Source organism: Centropristis striata, chromosome 14 (assembly GCF_030273125.1).
Source record: "Centropristis striata isolate RG_2023a ecotype Rhode Island chromosome 14, C.striata_1.0, whole genome shotgun sequence".
In the NCBI taxonomy this organism is placed as follows: domain Eukaryota; kingdom Metazoa; phylum Chordata; class Actinopteri; order Perciformes; family Serranidae; genus Centropristis; species Centropristis striata.
Genome location: NC_081530.1, coordinates 15,150,713 through 15,178,179, shown reverse-complemented (window position 1 = coordinate 15,178,179; position 27,467 = coordinate 15,150,713). Strand labels below are relative to the sequence as shown.

The 27,467-nt window shown below is 41.1% G+C and overlaps 2 protein-coding genes across 3 annotated transcripts; both read right to left on the bottom strand.

Moving 5' to 3' along the window:
* On the bottom strand, nucleotides 1–23,607 carry pals2b (protein associated with LIN7 2, MAGUK p55 family member b). 2 transcript variants are annotated; one of them, XM_059349446.1, is made up of 14 exons: nucleotides 23,512–23,607; nucleotides 16,159–16,221; nucleotides 12,578–12,835; nucleotides 8,477–8,577; nucleotides 7,509–7,661; nucleotides 5,010–5,162; nucleotides 4,544–4,771; nucleotides 3,592–3,723; nucleotides 3,252–3,348; nucleotides 2,915–2,983; nucleotides 2,446–2,607; nucleotides 2,151–2,353; nucleotides 1,932–2,060; nucleotides 1–526 (listed from the first exon to the last, which is right to left on the bottom strand). In XM_059349446.1, the coding sequence occupies exons 3-14, from the start codon at nucleotides 12,708–12,710 to the stop codon at nucleotides 350–352; spliced, it is 1,737 nt and encodes a 578-aa protein (XP_059205429.1). In that variant the 5' UTR covers nucleotides 12,711–12,835; nucleotides 16,159–16,221; nucleotides 23,512–23,607; the 3' UTR covers nucleotides 1–349. The 2 variants fall into 2 exon arrangements, with proteins under 2 accessions (XP_059205429.1, XP_059205430.1); XM_059349447.1 differs by lacking the exon at nucleotides 12,578–12,835 and having other exon boundaries at nucleotides 23,512–23,601.
* Nucleotides 23,608–25,545: 1,938 nt separating this feature from the next.
* On the bottom strand, nucleotides 25,546–27,467 carry npy (neuropeptide Y). Its single transcript, XM_059349448.1, has 4 exons — nucleotides 27,394–27,467; nucleotides 26,889–27,076; nucleotides 25,667–25,756; nucleotides 25,546–25,585 (listed from the first exon to the last, which is right to left on the bottom strand). Exons 2-4 carry the CDS (start codon nucleotides 27,074–27,076, stop codon nucleotides 25,564–25,566), a joined length of 300 nt encoding a protein of 99 aa, XP_059205431.1. The 5' UTR covers nucleotides 27,394–27,467; the 3' UTR covers nucleotides 25,546–25,563.

Here is a 27,467-nt window from a genome sequence, read left to right as displayed (position 1 = left end):
GGGAAAAGACTACAAAATAAGACGTGAAACTACAACAATAAATTAATGCAAAAATATGGCCCGAGTACATGACCAGACTTTTTTTGTTTCATCCTCAATGGAATTCCACATTGAATAGAAAGATCTTTCATAAAAAGTTATAAAATAAATAAGCACTCTTTCCCTTTGAGTTTGAGTAATAAAAAAGTTGCACAGCGTGCAGGCCCAAGACGAGAAAGAGCAATACGATTTTTTTTATTATTTATGTTATTTTGCATTAGTATCTGTGCCCTCTTCTCCTCTTCTTTGGCCTTTGTGGTCACAGACATGCTGGTGGGTCACTGTGACCCGCTCAGAGTGTCGCTGGTCCTCAGTACACCCAGTTCACCGGCACCCACTGCGGTTCACTGCACAGTTTGTCCACGGCAGCCTGTAACGTCTCGAAGGCCTTGTCCAGGTTGTCGTTGACGATGGTCAAGTCGAAGTAGTGGCTGTAAGCCCTCTGGATCCGGGCGCTCTCATCCACCGTCTTCCTCAGGTCCACATCCTGCCAACACACAGAAGGCACGTCACAATCACTGACCCACCACAACATATGTTGTTGAATATGCGCTAATATGTGCGACTGAACATACAGTGGTGTTTATTTATTTTTTTCTTAGTTTTCTAGGGGAAAACAGCTGGTCCTATCTTGTCTCAAGAGTTTAACTCTCTGAACCCCAAAGCAGTTTCAAGGATGTTTTTTGCTCTTTTTACATTTTACTCACTGTGATCTTGTATTTCACTGCAATATTGAAGTCCTGCAACTCTATGAAATCAGCACAATCATGGCTAGAAATCAAAAATGTGTTTGTGTAGAATAACACAGTTACAATGACAATCATAAAAAAGAAAAGTTGAATTTGTTAAAATAATTATTTTTTTAAATTGGAATAACATGGAATCTATGTATACAACACTTTTCCCAGTGCCCACAAGTGTCAAGAATACTGGAAAAGAAAATTGGGTCTCCACTTACTATGCATATTGAACTATCTGCACTTTTACAACCTCTCCCTGTCTTTTCATTTTCAGTAAATATTTGTTCCCTGACCGTTTGTCTCGGAATTTAATGTTTTTACATAATGTAGTTATTCTTAACAGTTTGTTTTTGGTGACGCTTTAAATGAGACGTGGAATAAAGTCATTTTGACAGAAATATGAAAATTTTAAGCTTAATTTTGGTGACTTTTTCAAACAAACTTTTTTAACCTATGATATGTTTAGGGACCCCGCGACCCGGCCCCGGATAAGCGGAAGAAAATGGATGGATGGATGGATGGATGGATGTTTAGGGACTGTTGGAAAGTTCTGATTTAGAGAATAATTCCTATTTTAACGAGATGATAAACGGTGAATTTTTGGCAATATTTGAAAGAAAACAGGTTTCGATCCTGCTTGCGCGGTTCAAAAGGTTAATGTGAGGCCTGATCATAACAGTGGAACTGTAAACAAATACATTTACTCAAGTACCATTTGCTTGGTCAATTAAACACTAATTTATACTTTTACACCAGTGTGTTTCAGTAGAAAATTACTGTTAAACAAAAATGATAGCAGCCATATCTCCATGTTAATCCATGTTCATCAGTAATAATGATCCAATGACATAATAAAATAAAATAGTACATAATAATACAATGAAAGGGGCAGTTAGAAGGATAATATTGATTTTAAGTTTGATACTTTATGTAAATGTTACTACAAGTTTTACGTGAATAAAACTTAAAGAAGTATGCATTATATTACTAGTTTTAAAGTTCACTTGATACGATGCCCCTCAGCTGCTACACCATGGGGGTATGGATATAGATTTGTGAATGTATTAATCAGCCATTAAATGTGTAATGTTGCTTTTTGGCTGGCTCAATGTAATAATGTAATAATGATGTGCATGGCAATTGTTTACCAACCGTGAGCTGCTTAGTGGTGATGCCTGCGTCCACCACAGCTTTGTGCATGGCCTTTAGAGTATCAAAATCTGGCGCTGCAATGAACACCACGTAAGGCATGAACTCTGCAGTTTTCAGCACCTTCAGTGCCTGAGGAGAGACAGTGACAGAAGGTAAGTCCCTCATTTGTTTCCATAGACATCTCAACACTGTTATTTCCACCCTTTCTGAACCTCGTACCTGTGGGTTGACATCCAGGATGCAGGTGCGTCCTGTGCCCACCACCTCGTGGATGGACTCTATCTTGGTGCCGTACAGGTTGCCATCGTACTCGCCGTGCTCCAGGAAGCGGCCTGCCTTCACGTCCACCTCCATCTCCGTTCTTGTAGTGAAGTGATAGGAGTTGCCGTCCAACTCGTCATCACGGGGCCGCCGTGAAGTGTCTAAGAATTTGCCGTTAAATGTTTGATTAGTTATTTGTGAAAGATAAAAACGTATTTTGTGATAGGATGCGATAGAAGGTAGAAGCATGTACATGGTATGGTGGTGCCAAATCGTGTGGGCTGGAGGACCATCAGCCGGTTCTTCAGGCTGCGGCGGCCCACGCCCTGAGCACCAATCAGAACCAGCGTCTTCCTCTGGAACGCAGGCACCTTTGCCACTTCTTCATAGATCTGCAGCTCATGTCTGTCAAACTCTGTTTAAACACAGGAACAATCATTAGCTAATGAAAGAAAGAGATACCTTTTTCTTTCCTGGGATGTCCTGGAAGACAGAGGGCTCTACAGGGTATTGCAGCTATTGAACAGATAACATGCTCCACCTTTATATACCAGCTAGGAGTCAAATGAAAACAATATTTTATAAATGAAAAGAATAACCATTCTGTGTGTGTGTGTGTGTGTGTGTGTGTGTGTGTGTGTGTGTATATATATATATATATATATATATATATACATATAAAGATGTGAGCTAAAAACTAACAGCATTAAAAGTCTCCTGACCTGCATTCTTGGCTGTCAGGTACATCATCTTCTTCTTCTTTTTTCCAGCTATGGTTCCACAAAGGATCCCTACAAAACAAGACAGAACATTTATGCATTGGTATATCTGTGCTATTACAGCATTTGGCCAGACGGGGGCAGGCGTGGACCATTTTCTGAGAGTTCCTTCTTGCCATAAATCAGTTTTGAGTAAAAGCAACAGATGATATTGATGGAGATGTTGACAGACTTTAGATGATCAATCTTTTAACATCATAATTACTACTACAGAGAGAAACAGGAAACCTTTGGATGTTTAACCTCTAACTACCACTGAGAAAAGCACACACTAACGTACCTGATCCATCAAAGTCTCGAGGGACAAAAGCTTTCCTCTTCTCTTCCAAGAACTGACTCGGTATCAGTCCTGTAGCCCCACCGACCACATGGCACGCCTGGCACAGATTACAGATCAGGTCACAGTTAAAGGGACAGTTCAACACTGAATCAAAAAATGCATATTTTTCCTCTTAAATGTAGTTGTATTTATCATTAAAGGCCAGCTGTGGAAGCTGACATTTGATTGATTAATAGCACTACAGATAAAAGGAAACTCTGAGCTGTCCCTTTAAGTCTACAAATCTTTATGTCCCTGTGGTTTTAAATGACACTTTAAGGAAATATGGAGGAGAGCTCACCTGCCACCAGTTTGGATCCTCTCTGTTGACAATCTGAAGGATGTCACCTCTCTTGAAGGCCATCCCCGCCTCTCGGCATGGGATCAGGTTGTCATTTGCTGGGTTGTAGTCAAAGTATGGCCGTACATACACCTGCGATGAACACATACACAGGTTTGAGTCTTTGCGGGAATAAATCCATATTCATAGGCTCTTAGAATAAAAAAAAAACTTGTGGATGAAGCACATAGTCATACATGATAAAAACTAGAAAAAAAGAGACTCAAGCTCTGCATGCTGTCTCACACAGTGACACAGTAACAGTCGCTCATTCACACCCATTACGTCTGACGTCCCACACTGCACCCGGCACAGCTGTTCACGCTGCGCCAACAGTGGAAGCTTTTGCCAGAAAGGGTAAGTGCTCTGGCTGATGTATTCGATTAAACAAGCAGCCAGAGGAAGCAATAAAACAAGCCAGTAAAATATACTGTGCAGCAAGCTCGGAGCCCGCAGAGCTGAATGTGATTTTGCATTATGTCTCATTCAGTTTAACTGCTCTTCATTCAATTCAAGCCTTATAAGCATTTCCATGGTTATGTGTCAGGATGCACAATATCTTATTTTACTCAGGAGACAAACCTGGTCAAGAAATGTGTGTTGCACGCATGAGGGAAAATATCTAAAAATATCGTAAATTACTGTACTTTCCATGTGAGGGAGCATGAGATTATAGGAAGCATGTGTCTGTGTGTCTGTGTGTGTGTGTGACAGAAACAGCTAGTGTGACCCAGATAGCATGTGGAGTGTTATTAATAGGGCTCCCAGGGTTCACATTCCTGAGCAGGGGATTGTGGGAGGGCCGTAGGACAGTTCACCAGCCCCGTACCACTGCCCAACATCTGCCACTCATTACATAAGTATGTATGCTTGTGTTTACATTATCATCTCATTAGAGACTGCGTGTGTTAACCTGCGGAGGTGCGGGAGCGTCCCGGTAGCTCGGGAGTATTTTCAGCGTGATCCCTCCGCTGCAGTCTTTGAGCATCTCCTGCAGCTCGGTGGGGTTGTTGCCCACGTCTTTCCCGTTAACTTCCTTTATAATGTCGCCCACGTGGAGCAGACCCTGCCTGTCAATCATCCCGCCGTGAAGGATTCTAGCAATGACAAGGTCGTCCTTCTCCACACGAAATGTCACGCCCTGAGAGAGAGAGAGAGGAGATAGCAGGGTGAGGTTTATTCTCTCGTATCTGATTGCATCACGCACACACCCTGATTCATTCACCTTCACCCACAATCCTAGTGTTCGGACATCTACACACACACTTAGTGATTCACTTGGTCGTTCGGGTACTCAACAACTCCCCTCCAGCAGTATCGACACACACACAGACACATACACACATCACACATATGCAGACACACTCTTCTCTGCTCACCAGTGGCTCTCCGGCCTTCTTTCGGATGCCAATCATGCGCACAGCATCAGCCTGCATCAGAGCGCTGTTCACTGCTGCATCATTGGTCGTCTCAGTCGGGGGCGGGACTTCGTAGCACTTAGAGGCAACCATGTCGTGTGCCTCCAAAAGAGACTGAAAGTAAGATCGGAGGACAAATTGAGAGGGAAAGTAATGATGAAAGAAGCAAAAACATGTTTGAATAAAAAATGTATTTGTAGTGAAATGCTCCCATGTTCCTTCAATTCAACAGTGGTTTTGCTGTTATTCTTGGTCTGGTATGACCGGTAACATATGGCTACGCTTAGCAAGCTTTAGAAAGATACTGAAATTGTATTATATTAGGATAAGCTCCTTGAGATGTATCATGTCATTTTCAAAGAGGTGCCAAACAAATACTCACAAAACAAATGGAAACAGAATGGAATAAGACACAAAGTTATATAACACGACAATGACAAAACAAACAACTAAGAGAGAAAAAAACACCCCCAGACTAGGCACAATCAAAAGCACAAGGATCAATCTCTAAACAGAGACGGGAACAGTGACGGCATTGCTGAAAACAAGCAATCCGTTTCATGAGGAGAAAAAGTGAAGTGAGATATGAAGCAGACTACAAAGAGAATCTGATCAGAGCATTTTAATAAATAATTTGATGCATTTGACAGTAAGAATCATTAAAATTAATGCATTTAAATATTAGCTGGTATCAATTAAATATAAAATATTGCCATGTAAGTAACATTACTGAATTATTTTGCCTTTATGATTTTTTTTACTTGGGCCGCTGTTTCACTATGTTTTATCCTGTAATTGTTGTGGCCTCAGCAGAAACTGTTTAGCAACAGTTACATTGGCTTGCCTGCTGTTATAAAGCAAAGATGAGCCGATAGCTGTATAAGGTAGACTATGTGGACAGGTGGGATAGTAGGAGGACAAATGTAGTGAAATCTTTTACAAATACTGAGTAATTGTCTAATTTGCAATGCTGCAGCATCTGTGGCAGTTTATCATGTGTCTCCTGAGTTTGATTTTTTAAATAAATAAAAATCTCCAAGCTGTTTACACAGTAAATTATGAAACATGTTCCTTAATTGTGGCAAAATAAAAACTAATCAACTAATGGCTCAAAATCCCAAATATGGATTACCGAAATCTAATCAATTAATTCTTGGTTTACTGCTATCCAGCCATCAATTTCCATCTAAATTTATTTTTTTTAAATGCTACCATCATTACTTTAAAAAAAATATCTTCTGATAGATTAAACAGACAGACAATTTACTAGTCTATTAACTCACACTCAATATTTGATCTATCTGTTTACCTCAGTTCCTCTCTTTTCTTCCCAATCTCTCCCTCCCTCCCTCCCTCTCTCCCTCTCTCTCTCTCCCTCTCTCTCTCCCTCTCTCTCTCTCTCAGTAGGTCAACAGGGTCTTATCCTTCAGCTTACAGCACAAAGGGCTCTTATTGGTGCAGGAGGCTTTGCTTGGCTCAGAAGTCTAACTCTCATTGGTGGAGCCTATGTAAAGCCCCTGTTAGGTCCAAGGATAAAGGTTAATGTTCTATTGATGCATGAGGACGTGATCCAAAACATTAGCTCTGTGCTACTGTAACTACAGTCAAACATTACAACTCTAGACCAGCTTAATGTTCACTGTACTATACAGTTTTAAGACTTATTTCTCGTTCACACTTACATACGTTGACATACAGTAGTAAGGGTTGAACAAGTTGCGATCATTTTGAATGATATTATGACAAGTCACAACTTTTTGTGACTATCTCTGTCAAAGAATCTAAGTCTGTAGAATATATTTGTGGGCAGGGACATCGCTGCAGCAACACATTACTTAATTCAGAATGCTACAATCCTGATTACAAAGAAGATGTGAAGCTGTGTAAAAACAGAATGCATAAAATTAAGAATTCAGGATTTAAAAAGTTTTAGTTTGAACATAAGATATGTTATTTCTGTATAGTTGTCAATTTAATATATTTAAAATGTATACATTAGTGTAATTAAAATGACTGCATTCTGTTTTTGTCTTTTACATTTTAGACAGCCCAACTTTTGGGGAATCTGGGTTGTAATTTTTGACATATTCTACCTTTGAGAAATAATAATTATTCTGATCAATTGTTCAGCCCTAGACAAAATCCAAAATTCTGGTTTTCAATTGGTCCAAATAATAAATTAAAAAAAATCATAACCTGGAAAGCCTTTTTGAGGTAGATGTACGTCGAATTACTGTCAACATTGAGCGTGAAAATTAACACTTTGCATTATTTTTCAGTGGTGCTGAATGCAAAGAAGTTGAGCAAAACAACTATAAAAAGTTGTTCAATATTGTGTCAATTTGCACCTGTACATTACTTTCTAAATGGAATTAATATTTAATCCACTAGTAAGAAAGTTACATCAAAAAATCATGTGTGTGTGTGTGTACAACATCGAGTGTTTGCCCTTCGTCTCACCTGGAAGTGTGGCTCCTGGAGGATCTTGGACAGTTCTGCCGCGCTGTCGTCTTTCACCTTCAGATTGCTGATGTCTCCCAGGATCTCCGTCACCAGCTCCACATTGTTGTCCTGCACCGCCTCCAGCTTCACTTCCTCCAGCTGTTCGTGAGCCTGGGAGAGACAGAGAGGCTCAGAACGATGGTAATCATCTTTTTACATGTTATTAGAATGTTAGAATTAATTTGGATGTGTGGCTGAAATAATTAAACTGGAGTTTTTGTGTGTTAGTAATTCCTGACATTATATTAGGGCTGGGTCAAAATCAACAATTCTCGATAAAGGTCAATTTTATATACTGATGACCTTATATATCATGATATAGCATGTTTTCTAGTAATTCAATGATAAAATGGTCTATGTGAAATAACCACATGGTATTTTATCAGGATATGATTCAACTGAAAGACCATAAATCATCATATTGAGTCATTGCACAGCCCTACATTATATTAGATTCCACATTCAGGCAACAGCTGATTTACTTTGGATTTATTTTGCACTTAAAGCAAGCTGTCTGCTTTGTGTTATGATGTTCAAGAGTATTAATGTTTGGTCATGAGCTGAATGGCTAAAAATGACAACAGCTGTCCTCTAACTGAACTCACTGGACCACAGCAGAGACAACGTGGGTTAGAGCAAACGGTTTGTGTGCAAAGGTGCAATACACGCACTGCCATTAAAAAAACAGGTCCAGGTCACTTGGTCACAGACAGTGTCTATGCATTTGTGCGACTCCTCTGTGTGCAGATGCAGTGAGCACTCTGTTAGTCAAAAGCCTTACTGTACTTCAGCACCTCAGCCACAGCGAGCAAAAAAGCACTGCTGGGAGCAGAGTGAGGGCGGGCTCGGAGGTGGCTAGCGGTTAGTCTGCTCGCTGCTGCTCACCCCGAGCTATGTGTGTGTGCTACCTTAGCCAGGGAGCGTACAATGGGACTTTCCATGATGCCGCGCAGGAAGAGCAGGTCGATGTCTTTGGCGCCCGTGGAGGTGGGGAGCTCACCCAAATTATCTAACACCTGCTGCATGGCTGGATGGACGGGTGGAGAGATAAGAAAGATACAGACGTAGACAAAGAGAGGCAGAGATAAGGATGGTTAGCCAGGCGTGAAAGTCATACGAAGTATAAACACAGACGATATATTAAGATACTGCAGCAGCTGATAAAGAACTGCATATCAATGTCAAACCTCTAACTTCATGTAACTATGACTGAAAATCTAGGCCAAACTCTACCCATTACGAGACACATAAATAAATAAATAACATAGCTGATGTTTAGACCTTGATCAACTGCACTTGGAGCCCATTCTTTTTCTTAATACACAAGCCACACAGCCTGCCTTAAAATTCAAAATTAAGCTCCATCTGAATTTACAGTAAGTCTGGTCTGTTCAGAATGAGCCCAATTGCATAAGTACAGTTTATGTCCCAGCATGGACCTACATAAAATTGACATGAAACTTACATAAAACTCATAACAAACAAACTCTGTTGAGTCTTGTCTTCTGTGCACACAAACAGAGAGAGAGGGAGAGGTGGGTGGACCGTAGGTATCAGCCAGCTAACACCATAATGCCGGGGTCTCAAAGTCTAAGTAAGCCCATTTAAGACATTTAAAGCCATGGGAACGTGTGTGCGTATGTGTAAGTGTGTGTCCCTCTGTGTCATCATACCCTTATGTGGGTAGTAAATATGTCAAGTCAGCACATGTATACAGATGATTCTGTGTATAATGATGGGTGTATGATTATTATCTTTAACCTTGACTCATGTCACACTATAATACGTCAACCTCCTGTTTAGAAAAAATGTGACACTTGAACATGATATACTGGTTTTTAAATTCGACTTTCTGAAAGAAAAAAAAGCTGGGTTATTTCACGTGTTTAATTCACATACAGTATCAGCGGTTTCAGATATTTTATGTGAACTCGAAAGCATATGCAAAAGGGTGGGGAAAAATAATTTGTTTTATCTCATGTAACCGCTTTTCATATCATTTCACCTATTGGTATGTGTGATCTTTAGGCATAACATAGATAACATACTCTATAGTATGAAAATGTGAATTTCTCCTATTTTTAGATAGAGTCTGATTTCATTATACTATATTTTTTGGTTTGGAGCACAAAATTATGTCACAGATGTCAAGAATAATTTGTTATATTTCATGTCGCAGCTTTTTACATTATAATTTCATTGGTTTATGTGATTTTTTTTTAAGCACAACAAAGACTTTTGACAACATACTGTATAGTATGAAAATGTGAATTTCTCCTATTCTTAGATGGAGTCTCATTTCATTATACTATATTTTTCTGGTTTGGAGTACAAAATGATATAAAAATCGGTTAAACTACAGGTTTACAATGTCATTTTTGTATCATTCATCATTCATTCTTCATACATACAAAAGTCGCACAGTTGTATGATTAAGGAAGAGGAGAGGGAGACTGACAAAAATACAATTTATCCAACAATGAAGCGAAGACCTCACTGTGGCTTGGTAATCACAGAGCACAGACTGCATAAACAGAAGGCTCCATGCAAAAACAAACCTTAAATATTTATGATCCACTCAAAGAAGGACAAAAAGGGGAGGGAGGTTAAAAACTGCTCTGCAGACTGTTGAACCTGTATATCCACAAAGCAATATATATTTATTGCATGACAACACAGGAGCACAATCTAAAACTCAATTCACATATATATAGTATGTTTGAACAGGATATTCATCTCCTGAGGTGACCACACACAGCTAGAATAAACGTAATGTCTCAGAACAGAGCTGTAATTGTTGTGAACAAATCGACACACACCAACATGTGCAAACACAAAAACAAGCCTTGACTGCACTCAAGTACAACCTCCTGAAATATGGTGAGAAATGTGTTTTTCAATTTTTCATCAGACTAACCTCGCTTACATACTTGAACACATCTAACTAAAAAACCTCAAAAATAAACAAACAGAAACACACAGTTTTACGTGCTCTCAGTGTTGACCTTTACCCACTCGGTCAGCTCGTTGTGTCACTCAGTCCTCGACCACAGGAATGTTTGCTCATCCCAGCCCCCTGCCACGTGTACTTGTGTGTATATTACTCATTCTTACAAGCAACCCTGCTTGCTTTTCTACCCTGTGAGAGATAGGAGATGAACTAAAGCCTCCCACCTAAAGTCTCTATAATCCAATGAAATATGGCATGGTGATAGGCTACAACCACCTACGAGCCTCTCGCTAAGCCTGGCCTGAAGAAGTTGTAAAAGCTAAGAGATTACTGCACTGGACAGTTGCAGTAGAGTGTTTTTTTTTCACAGCTTGTTCATTCATCTATACACAACGAATCATCCTGCTTACCTGGTCTTAATTCCTCCCTCTGTGGCACTGTGGTCTGCAGTCTCGCTCACCAACTAAACACCACCTCTGTATGTACACCTACTAGCACTGTGTGTGATGAATGCCAATGCAAAACCTGCCTCCTGACAAATTCCTAACTCTCTTTCTCAAGGAATGCCAGACAAGATGGAAATCAGAAGAGCACCTTGACTGACATCAAACTAACATAATCCAAAACAATTTTTTTTCCAGTCATGTAGGTCAAAAATTGAACCGCCTCCGGGGGAAATTGGCAACTCTCACAGCAAATAGTGATTCCAACCAGGGCCGATGCTTTAGCAGCCCCTGGAACGATTGCAGACTAGCTAGAGTAATTTGAAGAAAATACACATTACATTTTGATAAGAAAAAAATCTAGATATATTGAGTCACCTGTAGCTCCTCAACACTACCTATTGCAATTTGCATCAGTGTACAGATGCTGCAACAACTTGCAACTGAGTGTGCATGAAAACTAGCTAACTAGCTAGTTAGTGAGGAAGTAGAGAGGTCAAAACAGGAGGCTAAAAGTAATGAACAAACCCTTCAAATAGTTAACTTAAAGTAACAAATAGATGGTTCAGATAGTTAGGTAAAAGTAATGATTAAAGGGTCGAAATACTAATCTTAAAGATAAATGGTTGAGTTATTTTAAGGTAATGAATGAATGGGAAAAATAAATAGCTAAGGTTAAAATATGTGGCTAAAACCAATGGATCGGCAGTTAAAATGCTAGCTAAAACTGTAATATAATGAATGAACAGTTGAAATATTACATTAGTTAAAAGTAGTGGATAAATGGTTGAAATGTTAGCTAAAACTTAAGGATAATGGATAAACAGTTGAAATAGCTAGCTAAAATGTATAATGTATTAACTGCTGAAATAGTTAACATTAGCTAAAAGTAATGGATAAGTGGTTGAAATGTAAGCTAAAACTTAAGGATAATGGAAGGACAGTTTAAATAGCTGAGTTAAAAGCGCTGGATACATGGTTAGCTAAAACCTTTAGCTATTGAATATACAATTTGAATATTCAATGTTAACTAAAATTAATGGATAAATGGTGGAATAGACATCTTAACTAATGGATGAACAGGTAAAATAACATTATACCAATAGCCATTATACCAAATAGCATAGTGGAATGGTTGAAAAGCTAAAAGTCATGGATAAATGGTAGAAGTGTCCAGCTTTTGCCACTAACAAGTGGTAGTAGAACAAATGCAAACATGACCAAATCAACCTCAACACTGAAAGTTCATATTATATAAAAAAAATGTTTTCTATAATTAATAGTGTTAAAAAAAACATCTAGTTTAATATACATTTTAATGAACAGCTTTTGAACATGATGATGAAGGGGTACTAAGTTGGTGTGACAGCTGTGGGGATACACCAGATAATAAAAGTTGGGAAGCAGTTCTCTAAAGGATGGTCAGATCATCTTTATCTAAGTGAAAAAACTGACAACCTTCACTCTGCTGGGAGTTACCTGGCAAACTATACTGCAGTCTGATAGTTATAAAAAGAAAAGATTCATAATGCCCTTCAAAAAATGCTTCATCTCAAGTTTTAAAAGAAAATCAAAGACTATGTTAACTCGACCCACCCAGTTGACACCCCACCTCTTCTTCCTCCTTTCCTCACCTCCAGACGTATCTGCTTCCTGGGTGGACTGCACTGCCGGGGGCCCCTCCACGCCAGGCTGTCCTGGGGGCGTCACTTCCTCCTGCTCCTCCCGTACCCCATTGGGACAGGCATCCTCCATAGCTGTGACCATCGCCAAGCCCTCCTTCTTCCTCTCTGCTGCCACAAGTATGCTAAGGCTAACCACTAGTAAACCACCAGTAGTTTTGCAACTATGTCTTCTGTCCTCCAATCGTCTTGTCTGGCACTGCTGACCCGCTAAACTCCCAAAAACACAGAGAGAGAGGACAGAGAGAGAGAGAGAGAGGAGATTGAGGACAGAGAATGCGAAAAAAGCAAAGAGACACAATGAGAGCGACAATAGAGTGGGATTAAGATCCGGGGATATTAAGTGACAAGGAGGGAAGGAGTAGTGGAGAGGAGGAGGAAAGATGAGGGGGAGAATTTTAAGAAGGGAAGAGGCTAATGCAAAGATAAGTTCAGAAAGACAGGCATGAAAAGAGACAGAGAGAGGTAGAAAGCTGGAACGCATACACAGATGTGGACAAGCGTTCAATGCTTGTCAGTCCCCTCCCTCCACTCCGGCTTTAATACCTTCCCTTCCTAACCATCAACCCCCTCTGTTGATAACACACACACACACACACACACACACACACACACACACAAATAATCCCACAATCCTCTCCTGCTGTTGAAGGCTTGCTTGAGTACCCCTCCTCTTGTTTCCCCGACCCCACCCAAAGTCGAGTTGCCCCACTTGTCTAGACAGAGGCACACACACACGTACACACCAGTTGAATGTGTCATTATGTAAGTAATCTTACATAAGTGTTACTGAAGGGGCCCTGACCCTACATTCCCATTCTTCCCCTCCTTCTTTCTCTCATTCACACTGGTCAGGGTTTGGACACCCCGCTGCAGCAATGTGCAGAAACTCTCAGCGTGTGCAGATTGTGCTCGTTCATATTCCCTCAGCGGTTGTCCACCTCCTTAAAGCAGCATGTGTCAGCCTAATGGGAGCTTTTTTCCCTCTCTCATTTTTTCTGCGGTCTCTCTTCCTGCTTAAATTAATGTGCCCTTGCCACCTTACTTCTCAGTAAATCAGTTAACTGGAGGTGCTGACTGGATTATGCACATTTTGCTGCACAATTTAAGCTGCTACAGATCTTAGACTAAATACTTTGGGGGAAGCTGCTGTCGCATTACATCCCTAATAGGAACCTTGGGTTTTTTTTATATGTATGCATATTATTCTCCCAGTGCCTCATTTTATACGAAGATGCTGGAAATTAATGATCACTACACATAGAATAAATGTGTGAACAATTTACATCAAAGAAGTCTACTACAGCCATGTGAGAAGCTCTGTGAGGCTGATGCACTTTTACATAAGTAGGCAGATGTTGGGAAGTTGGGAGATACTACTTCGTCACGACATTGCCCCCTGAACTTTAAACCCTCTTGATCATACAGTCAGGGAAAAAAAATATTAGTCCACCTTGTTTTCGTCAATTTCTTGTTCATTTTAATGCCTGTTACAACTAAAGGTAGATTTGTTTGGACAAATATAAAAGAAAACCAATGTTTTTTTGCATGACTGTATATGCAGCACAGAGGATTGTAGATCTAAATAGAAATGCATGGTACATGCTAGAATGTATCCAAAATAGAAGATCGGAACCTTGTACAACACAACATTTTAGTGAATAAATATGAGGCCAATGCAGCAGTAACCTACTTTATAAATCATTTTACAAGGGGTTAACCTTTTAAATCGAAAGATGTAACATTAACCCATAACCAGTCTTTTAACCTAATCCTAACCTTAACCCTTCATAGCTAGCTGTGTTATTGATGCTTGCACACATTCCTAGTTGCATAGGTCACTCGTCGCCTACTGTTATGCATGCTGCAAAATTTGACAAGATGCAGAAGGACAAACTGGAATTTTTGGCAGCTGCATTTAACATACTATGCATTGGGACACTCTTTTTCTGGCATAGTAGTATGGATCAGAGCATCAGCATGTTAGCATGCTCAATACAACTATGCTAACCTGCTAGCAGGTATAATGTTTACCATCTTCAACATCTTTACATTTGTACAGTACAGCTGAAGCTAATAGGCGACTATTTGATCATGAAATTTTAATTTTGACCCAATGTTGGTCAGTGGATCATTAGTTATTAAAATGTATCCAGGGAATGTATCAATGTATCATTTTCATCCAGTTGATGTCAAGACTGAATAAGTAAAAGGGCCGACATTGCCGTCCCTCGAGCTGTGGCTAAAAAGAAGTCACTGTAAACATGAGTGTTTTAGCTACAACATAACATAACACAATCCAAGTGCACAAGCTCAGCTGTATTTTTCGGTTGTCCTTCTTGCATTTTAAATATCAAGGCTGTGAAGATGCAGAGGAAAAGCAAAACAGGCAGCTAATACACTCTGGTGTTTAGCGTCATCCAAAACAGGCTCCTCCCACAGCGACACAGCTGTGCAAGGAACAGATCTGTAGGCTTTAATCCGCCCCGCCCCACCTCTCCCTCCACCCCATCCTAAACATGACCAGTCAACCCCTCCCCCCACCCGGGACATGGGATTTTAATCCGGCCACGAAAGCACAGGATTACAGAATCTCTCTCTCTCCTTCTCTCACCATATCCAGTGTTCAAACATCTCTACACAGCTAACAGTACAATGCCCTGGCTTGTATGGCATAGATTTGCTGATGTACACTAAGGTAACTTGCTTACGACTGCTCTGATTTTTCAATACACTTGTTGTTGTTGTCGTTAGTTGGAATTTACACCAACAGAACTAAATGCAGTTCACACTTTGTTGATCACACATATGACTTTCCTCTAAAATGCCAACCTAATTATTCCTATTTAGAAAATAGCAAGATGATAGCAGAGGTCACGCAGAGTTTGACTTGGGAGGAACAGGTGTGTGAGAAACAAACAAGTGTTTTGATTTCTGCAAAACAAAGCATCATGGGAAGTTAACACATATTTAAAGAGAATAATTCATCACCAAGCTCCAAGTCTATAATGAGTAAAATTGGATCGTGCTATGTTTCATTAATTAAATTGGTTCATCACTCAGCAATAAGCCAATTTACGTATGCAAGCACCCTGGTATTTTGACAGAAAACAGAAGCCTGCATGAGTAAGAATGCTTTACCCTTGATCAGACAAATATTATACACTACCCTGCACTGAATATAATGCTACCCATCAATTGCCAAGAATGTAACAGCAGGCAGCAAATGGATAGATTTATAATATAAAACTGAAACTTCAATTTCACAGTTTTAGATTAACATTAGCATGGCCCCTTAAGTACAGAGAAAGTTTTATCAACCGTGTAATCCACATGGACATATAAACACACCCGGAAAAGCCAGCTGCTTCCTTACTTCCTTAAAAGAGAGTTTTTAAGAGCAGTGACCAGCACATCCCTGCTTTAAAGACTGGCCGTCCTCACACTGAACTGCCAAAATCATGTCAGCATGCTGAAAAACATGTCTGAATGTCTCCAGTGTGTCAGTACTGAGGAAGAGGCGTTGTGTTTACCTGTGCCAGTCAGTGTAGCCCAACCCCGGTCCTACTGGCTGCTCATCAGTCAACTGTGAAGACCTAGAAAGAGACACGGAGAGATGTGTGAAAGTTTGTAAGACCTTATGAGGGACGAATATTCATACTTGCATTCCTGCACACCCGTTTTCATAATTTCTCGCTTCAGGTTCAAACTCCTGCTTATCCCCTCCACACATTCAATGACTCCATCTTTTTCCCAGTGGATTATCTGTTTCATCTATCTATGTCATCCCCTTATCTAGCTAGATAGGAGTCTCGTCTGCAGAGTGAGGCCGTTGTTCGTTCAGAGCGATGCACAGAGTCATCCAGGACGATTCATTGTCCTCCGCTATTCAAGGATGCCTGCACCATCAGCTGGCACGGCGCCGTCAACGTAGTAAATGGCTGCTGTTCTCGGAAAGTAATGACGAAGCAGTACGCATTCATTCCACAAAAGTCTCTGTTCTCACTTACATTTGAGAATACATGCACACACTCCTATATGTGTATTATGTAGAACTAAACCTGTATATTTGAGAATTACTATAATGAGCTTATATTGGTTTATCAAAGATATATCTATATCATTTTAGCTGTTGGGTGATATCCCAAAACAAATGTGGTACACAGGAACCAGTGCTTCTTCTTGCAAATCAAAATTGATGGATGAATAATAATATCAGCCAAAAATCTTAATCTGGATTAGATGATAAATCTCAAATCAAGGTCTACCTACTCACTTATTCTGGAGCTTTTGACTGTATGTGGTCCTCATAAGAAAAATAACTATAGTCTTCAGCTTTGACACTTACATGTAGGAAGAGTTCCAGATGTGCTTAAAACCATGGCTAGTTTTACCGTCTACTGTTCTGTGACATTTGAGCCAACTTCCTCTGCTGATATGAACTGTGAGAACGACCAAAAGCTTGAAATAAGTAAGTAAGTGCAACTTGAGTTCAGATTTCGAAGGTCAAGGATACACTGTCAAGCTCATGTAATCAGAATGAATTCTACTCCCAGGTTCTGGTATCTATATTAGTCTAAAACCACAGTTTCAAGGGTGAGTTCCTTACTTTTCTCCTCTGTCTTCTATTGATAAGTGACTCTGAATGTGGACATAAAAGACTTCTCCCCTGCAACAACCTCAACCCCTGCTCGATGTTTCAAACATCATCCGTCTAATAGAATTGCAAAGTCTGGCAGCGCTAAACCCATTCATGCTGCTCTCAATAGCCTTTGTGAAATGGACCATTAGAAAATGCAAACCAGCAAAAAATAAAAAATAAAAAATGGCGTGATTACAAATAACTGATGCCTGTAATCACCCACACAACAATAGATTATCACTCTCACACGTTTCACTTCTTTCACCCTCTTTCTCTGGCCTCAAGGAGAGGAGGGTTAATGTGCTGGCTGGAAATATGGTCCTATAAAAATCACAGGTTCTACCCGCTCACTCTGTTAAGACAGTGTGTAAAAGCATCAGCTATATTTCTTAAACTTCACAATATTAGTATATTAATATGCAACCTATCCTTATTAATGGTTCCTATGATGTCTCACAAAATTACCTATTTTACGTTGTATTTTAAAATAATAAATAAAATAAAATGTTTGCGCATTTGCTGTTTTGAACACAGTTTTACACAGGTGGTTAACATTGTAAAACCAAACTACTAAGAAACAAGACTACTTTGTTAGGTTTAGGAAGAAGTTCTGGGTTTGGGTTAAAATAATGGTTTCACAGGCGACACTAACACCAGCTTCCTGGGTCAAAGTCCTGTGACTGTTTGAGCCATCCACAACAAAAACATGTTCACACTAAAGTAGGGGTGTAACGATACATCGATATAGATCGAGATATCGATTTATCTATGAAAAATCCAACTGCACTGATACAATGCCCAGACATTTATGCATATTGCCATCTTTAATTTATGCTTTTATTTTGACAGTCTCCCTGTTCATCACAGACTCTTTAAGTTAACCCATAAAAAACATTTCCACTTAAATGCAATGTGGCACTTTATAGTGAACAGGTTGTATAAAATGGGCATATGATGTCCTCTCATATTGATCACTGACCCTTCAAACAGACCGAATAGAAATCGTACCGTGGCAGACTTTGTGAAATCAGCAAAAATTGTCTTTGTCTAATGAATTGATGTAATATCTTAACACAACAAAACCCATGATTTACACCACTAAAGGACCTTCTTGTTTTTTCCCTACTATGTCATAATTACTACAGCCACAAGAGTTTGTCGCCTATAATCAAACTTCGTAACTTGTGTTTTCTAGGAATAGACTGCACTACCTTTGGTAGGTATACCTACCATCAGTGAATGAGAACTTTCTGCAGTATACCTTCTCAGACACACTCAGTGGGACGTCACACCATCCACTTAATGTTTCACTTTAAGCTCGTCCTGGTCTCAGTTAAACCAGTCCAGTCCCCACTGGAAATTATCTCAATACTTTATAATGGACAACACATTTACATGGGCATTACAGCACACAGGGGACATCGACTCATCACCGCTTTGCCATTATCCCTTGTTTCTGTACTGGGGTCTTTTCACACTTCATACTGGAGCTAATTGGTCCTTTATTGTATGAGAGGAAGAGAGAGAGTGGGGTTGATTCATTACACAACACAGATTACAATCAGGCTCGGCACACTTATTGGATGTGAAATATATCCCTTGGAAGAATGTTAATGGAGGCAAAGCCACCGGTGCATTTTTCGCCAAATCATGCGCACCATGGGACAGGAGACGGGACTGAGCCAATCAAACGTTTGAACAGGAAGGGACTATTGAATACAGGAGGTGAACATCTGAGCAGGAAAAGATGGGAAGGGTCAAAACTTAAAATTAAGGGAAAGTATAAAAATGGGCAGAGGGAGAATTTCAGAGGAGTCTGAGAAGAGATTTATAGCGAGAGAGTAAGGAAGAGATAAAAGGCACATTGGGAGTCATGAAAGAGAGGAGCAAGAAAGGAGAATCCTCAAAGATTAGATAGAGTTCTGGGAAAAGTATCTCAAGTCTTGGGATGATAAGATGAGAAAGAGAGAAAAAAGGGTAGGTGCAGTGGTCGACGAATACAAACACCTTCTCAATATTTTCTGCGGTTTCCAGAAACTGCTAGGTAACTGCAGTTCTTTTTATGATAGCTGCATCTATTCAAAATATTATTGTATCTGTAAATCCATGAATGCTTTCTGAGAATTTACTTTTCTCAGAATAGACGTAGAAAGTTTATGTACGCGCTTATTTGCATGCAAGAGCCATTTCATCTCAAGGACTAGGAAGTGGGACTCGGCTAGATCGACCTTTTTTACATTGATTCAAACTCTGAGCAAGTACTGGACTGAGGACTCCCCTGATGTCCTTTAATCACCATCACTGTCCGCTCCTCTTTCTTCCCCTTGGGACAGAGGGGAAAATCACAGGAAGTGGTCATGTGTGATCCCAGTTGCCATTGGCTGGTGCGTAGGAAGGGACGAACCACCAAACGCCCTCCGAGTGCCCCCTGGTTGCCAAGCACTCAGATGATGGACAGTTCATGGAAGCGGGATTATTGAGGGATCAGAGGGTTTGTTTTTGTACAAAACATCATTGCTGTCTCACACATGTAAACCTGTGTGTGTGTGTGTGTGTGTGTGTGTGTGTGTGTGTGTGTGTGTGTGTACTATAAAAAGCATCGACAAACATCAGCCGGCTGTTTGGCTTTAATTCCTCCAGTTCTAGTCACGCTAGCGGGAAATCTCACTCGACCTCCGGCTCTGTGTCTCAACGAGCACATTTTGTTAATTTACAGTCTCGGATGGAGCACGATGCTGCATCCTTCAGGGTCATGAAACACAAACACACACACAGTCAAGCAAATAGCGCATCCATCCTGGAGAAACCATTCAATTTGTGCCTCTATATTCTCCCTACCTCTATTCTCTGCCTCACAAAAACCTCCTGTGCACCACAGAGCCGGGGGCACGGGGCTCTCAGAGCAGCCGTCATTCTCAGTTCATCTCAATGACTTGAGAATCACAAAAGAGGCCAGTGAGCTCTGACCAGGCTGACTCCAGGGGTAGCAAAGAGCAATCTTTAAACTTTCCTGAGCGCTGAGCTGCAGCACTCCCACTGTATGACTGTAGAATGGTTAGAGCTAGAGGGAGTCAAGACATTCAAGATAGCAGAGCGTATATGTGTACCTACATGTTTGCGTAATGACTGGCTATTCCGATAACTACCCCCCGCATAACCAGCCCCTTCCTCATGCCCATCACCCTCTGCCTCCAGACAAACCCTATGTAGGTCACTCTATGTGTTAACACAGCTGCCCAATATCAGGATAACACTGTTGCCCCCAAGATGACCATTCAAACAGATTCAAATCTGCAGAAAATGCACCATAACTTTGTTTTCTAAACAGTTATCACCCCATTTCTGCAGCTACTGTTGCTGCTGTCTACAGAAAGTTAATTAAATCCGCTCAGCTTCTCCAAATCTACCACAAATGATGCAGCTTTATCCAACTTTCTGCTGATTCATGCTCTTCTCTTCACCTGACAGTGCAATTTAAATTACCACAATTTAACACAAAGGCATCAACTGTTGCATCACTGCACTTTCCACGCTTCACTTAAAAAAATGACCTCATTCTCCTCTCTGCTGTGATGTTCCAGCTGGTGGTGTGTCTGTGTTTTCCTCACAGCTTGGGATGATATAATTACACGGCCGTCCCCAGCTCGTCAAAACCCTTCGGCACCAAGCGCACAGCGAGCACCTACTGACATAATCTAACCCGCCACATGGCTGCGCCTGCTTCTTCTCAGTTGCTTTGCCTTCCCAGCCTCCTGATCATTAGTATTAAGGAAACGACAGGGAGGGGATGGGGGAAAGGCGAAGTGATGCAAGAGCACTTAACATGACTGCAAAGTTTAAAAATTAGGAAATTGATGTTGTGTGATGTGTGATGGTGGAAATTTGAGAAGAGAGAGAGAGAGGAATAGATAAGGAAAGTAAATTAGTCTCAAATGAGTTTGCCCAGCGTATATTTGCCTTTTTCCTCAGCTCATCTCGTCATATTTTTGAACATCAGAAAGAAGTGAAAATGCATTTCCTTCATAGAGCAATGCTGCAGCTGTTGCTGCTCCAGTTCAAATGAATGTGACTTTGAGGTGGTATGCTTACATGATGGCCTTAAATAATATCATCAGCAGATGACTTTCAGCACAAAATATGCTGGTTATCATACATCATTATTTTGTCATCTTTATCAGTCTTTTGTCTGTGGAGTTTTATCAGTGTTGCAATGCAGATTCAATATCTCTGTCTTAATTAAGGCGATGAAAGTCAAAAGGAGGTGTTTCTCTGTAATGCTACATGGATATTTTGTGTTTATCTGCAGTGCTTTGCCCCTTTAAGACCTTAGTGATGGACAAAATCTGGCGATTCAGCACTATGGGCTGCAGCAAAAACTGCCAAAAACATTTGCCTTGTAGCAAATCAAGTTCCCTCCAAGATTCATCCACACACAGGTTAGTCATTTAGCTGTGTACTTTCTTGAGAGAAATGCATTTAGCTCATGTTAAATGTGATGGGGTCAGTTATGCAGAAACTCTAGGGAGGTGCAGCCATGGTGCAGGGCAGGGACAGATGATTGTAGGTGTGTAGATAACAACCCTCTGATACATGTGTTGTTCATAGCTGGGAAGTGTGAGTCATGCCAGTCCATGTTTGTGTATGAGTGTGTGTCCCTTTCTCCATCTCTGTCTTGCTCTTTCTTGCCCCTCCCTCCTTTTTTCTGTACAATCTCTCCCATAGCTGTGAATTAATAATGGAAAAGCAGAAGCTTCTAAGTGTTGGATCCGGGCCCTGAATGACTCACTGACAACTCACAGACAGTATGTTCTGACATGGGGAGCACGTGTTCAACTTGAAATTCATGTTTTCCTCCGCCCTGCTGACAGGAAAGGATATGTATAATATGACGGCTGAAACCAACTTTGCGCCTTATTCCATCTACTTCAGCAGAACAATAAAGGTCATCCTGGATCCTGACTCAAAAGTCTAGCTGGATATCCCGCCCAGGGACTGCAGATTTACTCTAATGCACTAAACTGTCTCTGTCTCCTTCCCTTCCTCCTTTTGTTCCTGTTATTAGATTCAACAAATCTGATTAGTTCTTCTTACAAGACCGAAAGAGCGATAAACTCTACTTTGGATGCAACAGGATCCATGCTGCCCCTCTCAGTGGTCTGGTGGCCTACAAAGTACCTCCCAGGAAGGATCCCCAAGGATGTTGCGTATGTGCATGGGCTTCCCCCATCACGTGCGCGAGGCTAAACAGCTTATAAACCTTGCCAAGTGACCCTGTGCTCCTCTGAGCAAGGAAGTCCCAAGATTCATTGAGCGCTGTAGTGTGTTGGCGATATGGAAGTGGTTTCATGTTTCGATTAAGTGCTCACACAAAGTGGTTTTGACATCGTGTTAGTGCATTATTATTAGGTGCTGCACTCATACATCTCAGTGGAGGACAAAAAATAAAAATCAATAGGACCGTCTGGCTGCGTCTCCGGTCAGCCAGTCTGTGTCAAACCACCGGTCCCCGCTCTCCGTGTTCATTCAGCATCCAAAAAAGGCTTTGTTGTGAAAGTTTTAATAGACACCTCAATAGGAGAAAATGTTCTATCTGGTGCACATATTACTGTATGACTTGTAGTAAAAGCGCGCTGTGTCTTGTCTCGAGCCCACCACCCTTTGCTGGTAGATGTTGCAGTCTATCATTTCGGGACGGTGGCGCGTTCCAACCTCCTCATTCTGTCAGCACTATAACCTGCAGCTCTTTCACTCATATAGCCCCAGTCACACAGGGACCGACGCTGCGGTTCTGACGCATGGCCACATCCGTGCGCCAGATTCCGTGCGCTTGAACCGTGCGCAAGATCCGTGCCAAACGCCTGCGCCGATTTGGCTGACCAGACAACTGTACATTCACACCGATCTCGCCACACGTGCGGCCATTTTTTGTTACCCATCCGAGCCATTGTGGCGTGCGCACACTTAACGACTACAACCCATCCGCCGTATCCTTCCTCACGATACGCAGGAAAAGGGAAAGGACTCGCGCGACTCCACAATAGGCGCCCAACGCTAAGTGATATGTGTCTGAATAAAAAGCCTGTTCTCGCAGCAGAGCGGGCTCTATAGGGGGCAAACCTCCCCTTCTGTCAAACTCTACTGCACCTCAAACACGGCAAAGTGTCTTTGTCTCCCGTTTTAGAGCCAGATGATGAATGAATTCAAAATCTTCACATCACAAATATGATCACGAGCCGTGACTTACCTGTGAATCGTGCGTGTGAGTTCGCGGTAGTCCACCGAACGTCCCGGTTGGACATTCAGGCCCCCCTCAGCTGTCTGTCCTGGTCCCGCAGCAGACTACCAGAGAACACGACGCCAATCAAACAGCCACGCCCCGCCTCCTCTCCTGACGTCAGACAACATCGACCAATGGCAGCTGAGGTACAACCCTCGCTGAGTGAATACATAGTAGCATGTAGTATTTTCTTTCTATCACAAGTGATACACTCCTCCATTCACATAAATACATGTTAGCACAAGTTCAAACGCACCATGTATGCAATGGATAAATATAAACTAGGCTCCTAGAGAAAAGTATAACACTAAATGGGATGTTGTACTTTAATACTCTATGGAGTTATCAGGCTACAATCATACACATTCAGTATACAGGCCTATTTCATAAACTAGTGTATAAATTATTTGTTTTGACAACATATAAGCTACACCTACACAAGGAAACATTAAAAATGTTTTTTCTCAAAATTTGGCACACTGCTATTTTCACACAAACAAAAGCACTAATTAATACTATACTAAATACTATATGCATTTATTTGGCTTTCTCGACAAAATCACTTTTGGTGAGGATATCATTTCAGTTTTAATAACAACGGTTTTAATAGCCTTTTTCAAGCAAATCACAGGTCCACAGATGGAATGGAGGTCCTAAGCCCTCAACAACCCCCCTTGGATTGACTTCAGTTGAACAAAGGTTATGGCAGATGATGAACTGCTTCTGTCTTTTTCAGAAGGGGCCCATGCACATCTCTGGCTCGACCTGCAGACCCTATAGGTTTAGCATATATCATACAGTCAGGTCCTGAGTTTTCCAGACTCCGTGTACTGTCCGCATTCATTTTTCATCTCCTTTTATGTATTCTCCACAGGGAATCCAGAGAGAGAGAGAGAGAGAGCCACGATACAGTGAATATGATAAGTCTTCAATTCATGGTACATTGATGGCAATGACCCTATGATTGAATAGTCATTCCACAGTTAGGGTAAAATGCTGAACCACCACATGAATACCAAGCTTTTTCCCCCCATTGCAGACTGTGTGTCTGCAGTGCCTCTTAACTGCTCGATTTGTGCTCTATTGGCTGATTTGATGTCAGGTTGCGGCCGGCTAACCACTCGTGTAATTGCAATAATGCTCCTTGAAATGCCATTTCTTCCTTCATTTAGTTTCAGAGTAGGTACTTATCCTTATGGCCACAAGAGAGCGCCATTAGCCACCCAATTGGCAGCTTCAAATTGACTGATGTTTTCTGACCATATAAGCTCTTTCTGAACCATTCATGCTTGTTGGACCCAGTTTAAATGTACCCCTGTCCCATTACCCAGTGCCATAGAGCTACATTAGCTGCTATAGTCATGGATTTGAGCTGGGAGGCAAGGTGCGGCACAGCAAGTCCAAACTTGATCTCATAATGTGGGGAAACATCAAGAAAACAATGTTTGGGATGTGCCAGGAGAGCAGTTGTGAAAAACCATTTTCACACCAGGGGAGAATTCCGGACCCGTGTTCTGCCTAATCTGACAACTGGGTGTCAGGTTGAATATATAATCTTATGTCAACCATCAGTCATTGCTCCATTTTACCCATTAAATCTGCTCATGTACAAACAAATATCAGACAGCTCTTCCGTGGTTTCCTGTATTAGTGCCTCGACAGCAGTTTGTTTAAAATCTAATTAAAATGTGGCATATTTCCAACCGAAGCAAAGAAATACATTTCTTCAAACAATGAACCTTTAATTGCACAATTTTACAATACAATCAACATGCCCTCCTCCACTTCCTTATGTTTCACAGATGATAACTCTGAATAAACTATTTACAATTTTATGGCACATACTATAAGCAGTTGTGACTATAGCTGATGAGTAAGGAGGAGGGGGTTGAATATACGTGGCGGCTCATAAAGGTACAAGGGCAGAGTCAGGGAGGGTATGTAGTGACAGATGTGTAGAGGTCAGAATGTCAGCGGCAGCGGGGCAGCAGTGAGGTGGAGCCAACATTGATGACAGCATCACCACAATGATGGGTCGTATCTGTGGAGAATGAAGCAAAGGACAAAGTCAGCCTCCTGTGAGAAAATGTAGAGCTCTTACACTCACTGTTTCTACACACACCTTGACTGTGGGAGCGTGTCTGTGCTTTCCTTCAACAGCAGCTCTGAGACCAGTGTGTCCAGAATCTCAGGACTGGACCTCTTTCCGTACCTGAGACAGGAGAAGGAGACAGACAGTCAGGCAGATGGAAATTTAAAGGGATTAGCACCAACATTGACCTTTTGGCTGTCAAATTAAAAGAAACATCTCAGAGAAAAAGAGGGACCCTGGCTGAAATGAGAACAGGGGAATAAATAACCTATAACTCTGCATGTCCTTGTGTCGTAAGTCCAATTATAAGCTCAGTGAAGACTGAACACAGTCAAACCGAGACCCTGCAGGGGCAGACAGGAGTTGCATCGCGGGTGGTCATATTTCCTTTTCTGTCCCTCAGATGATAAGCTGTGCCGGGGTGTTTGTCCCCCCTGGGTGGCTAAACGCCTGCAGCCGCCATGGCAAGCCTGACATTAGGAAGAAAGCTGAAAACCATGGGTGTTTGGACACGCCATGCTGACTGTGGCAGTCATTTCTCCTCAGGTTTTTTTTTTTTTTGCAGGTGGTAAATGGACAGCGGGTGTTCTCTGCCTGTTCTGTTATAAGCTGTGAGCAGCTGCAGACAGACCTGTAAGATGTAGACAGGCAGCTCCAGCAGGGAAAACAGTGCATTTGGTTTGTTTGATGTCAAAACTTTGTGCTTTATTGCCAGATTACTATTTCAAAAACATAACAGAAAATGTTGAGGAAAGTTTCCCATTACAGCCATAGTTGACTACTTGGTGATAGCAGAGAAACAGAAACACAAATGGTACATTTTTTAACATAAATATATATATAATTTGTTTGTGGAATTTGGCCGTAATGACAAACAGTCCACCAAAATTAAAATCAGACATTCCTGCTCAGCATAACTAAAAACTGTACAGTACAGTATTATTGGCAAAAATGACTTAAAATTAAAGATACCACTATTAAACTGTTAAGCATGTTATATCTAACAGTGGCCAGCTCTTTATAGTCAGTGGTTGCAAATTTGTAGAATTGGACAGAATACAATGTAATAGACTAGAATAATGTGGGGAAGCTACCAGGCAGTGGAGAAATGTTACAAATCCAGTCATTTGAGGAGAAAAAAAATGGCAAAGTCCTTGTTATCAGTAAACCCGAAATCAAATGAATTCCAACTCTGTCAATAAGCTTTCTGTTCTTTTCTATTCTTGCAGAGAAAAGCAATTAATCCGCCTACCTCTGTCTTGTGATGAGGTTGATGTAGTGTCTCAGGGCTGAGTAGTACTTGGCCAGATCCTCCGCCGGGGCATCATCCCCTGGGTTCTCCGGTTTTACCGGGTATCCCTCCGTCAGGGCGCCCAGGCAGAGCAGCGCCCACAGCAGGAACCCCAGAGTCCCCAGCCAGTTCATCAAGTTAGGATGCATCTAATAGAGGAAAACAAAAAGTCAGAACTGTTGATTCATGCCACATCACACCGTGCTTTCAATTTCCCTTTTCTGTTTTTAAATTAATTACTACTTTTTTATGAGTAATATTTAAAACTGGGTATTTCTTGAGTAATTGATTTATAGTTGGAGTAAAAAACATGCAAAAATATTAATAGTCATTATTAGTTTTCCAATAACCGCGACTTTTGCAGCTGTATAACCAGCAGACAAACATCAAAAGTCACAAAGAGCGACTTTAGATAAGTTTCATAACAATAAAGGTAATACTATAAATCAATTATCATGGTACTTACATTTCCCAGAGGTTTAGAAAAAGCTTTGCGCGCTGTCCCGAGGCGTCTCTTCTGCTCTTCTGGGCGCTTGGTGC

Coding starts and splice junctions, on each gene's coding strand:
- pals2b (XM_059349446.1), bottom strand. CDS start 12,710: ATGGTCACAGCTATGGAGGATGCCTGTCCCAATGGGGTACGGGAGGAG. Junction 3,724..4,543: donor ACGCTCCCGCACCTCCGCAG/GTTAACACACGC, acceptor TGTTCATCGCAG/GTGTATGTACGGCCATACTT. Junction 527..1,931: donor TCACCACTAAGCAGCTCACG/GTTGGTAAACAA, acceptor GTGTGTTGGCAG/GATGTGGACCTGAGGAAGAC.
- npy (XM_059349448.1), bottom strand. CDS start 27,076: ATGCATCCTAACTTGATGAACTGGCTGGGGACTCTGGGGTTCCTGCTG. Junction 25,757..26,888: donor AACCTCATCACAAGACAGAG/GTAGGCGGATTA, acceptor CTCCTGTCTCAG/GTACGGAAAGAGGTCCAGTC. Junction 25,586..25,666: donor GACACGCTCCCACAGTCAAG/GTGTGTGTAGAA, acceptor CATTCTCCACAG/ATACGACCCATCATTGTGGT.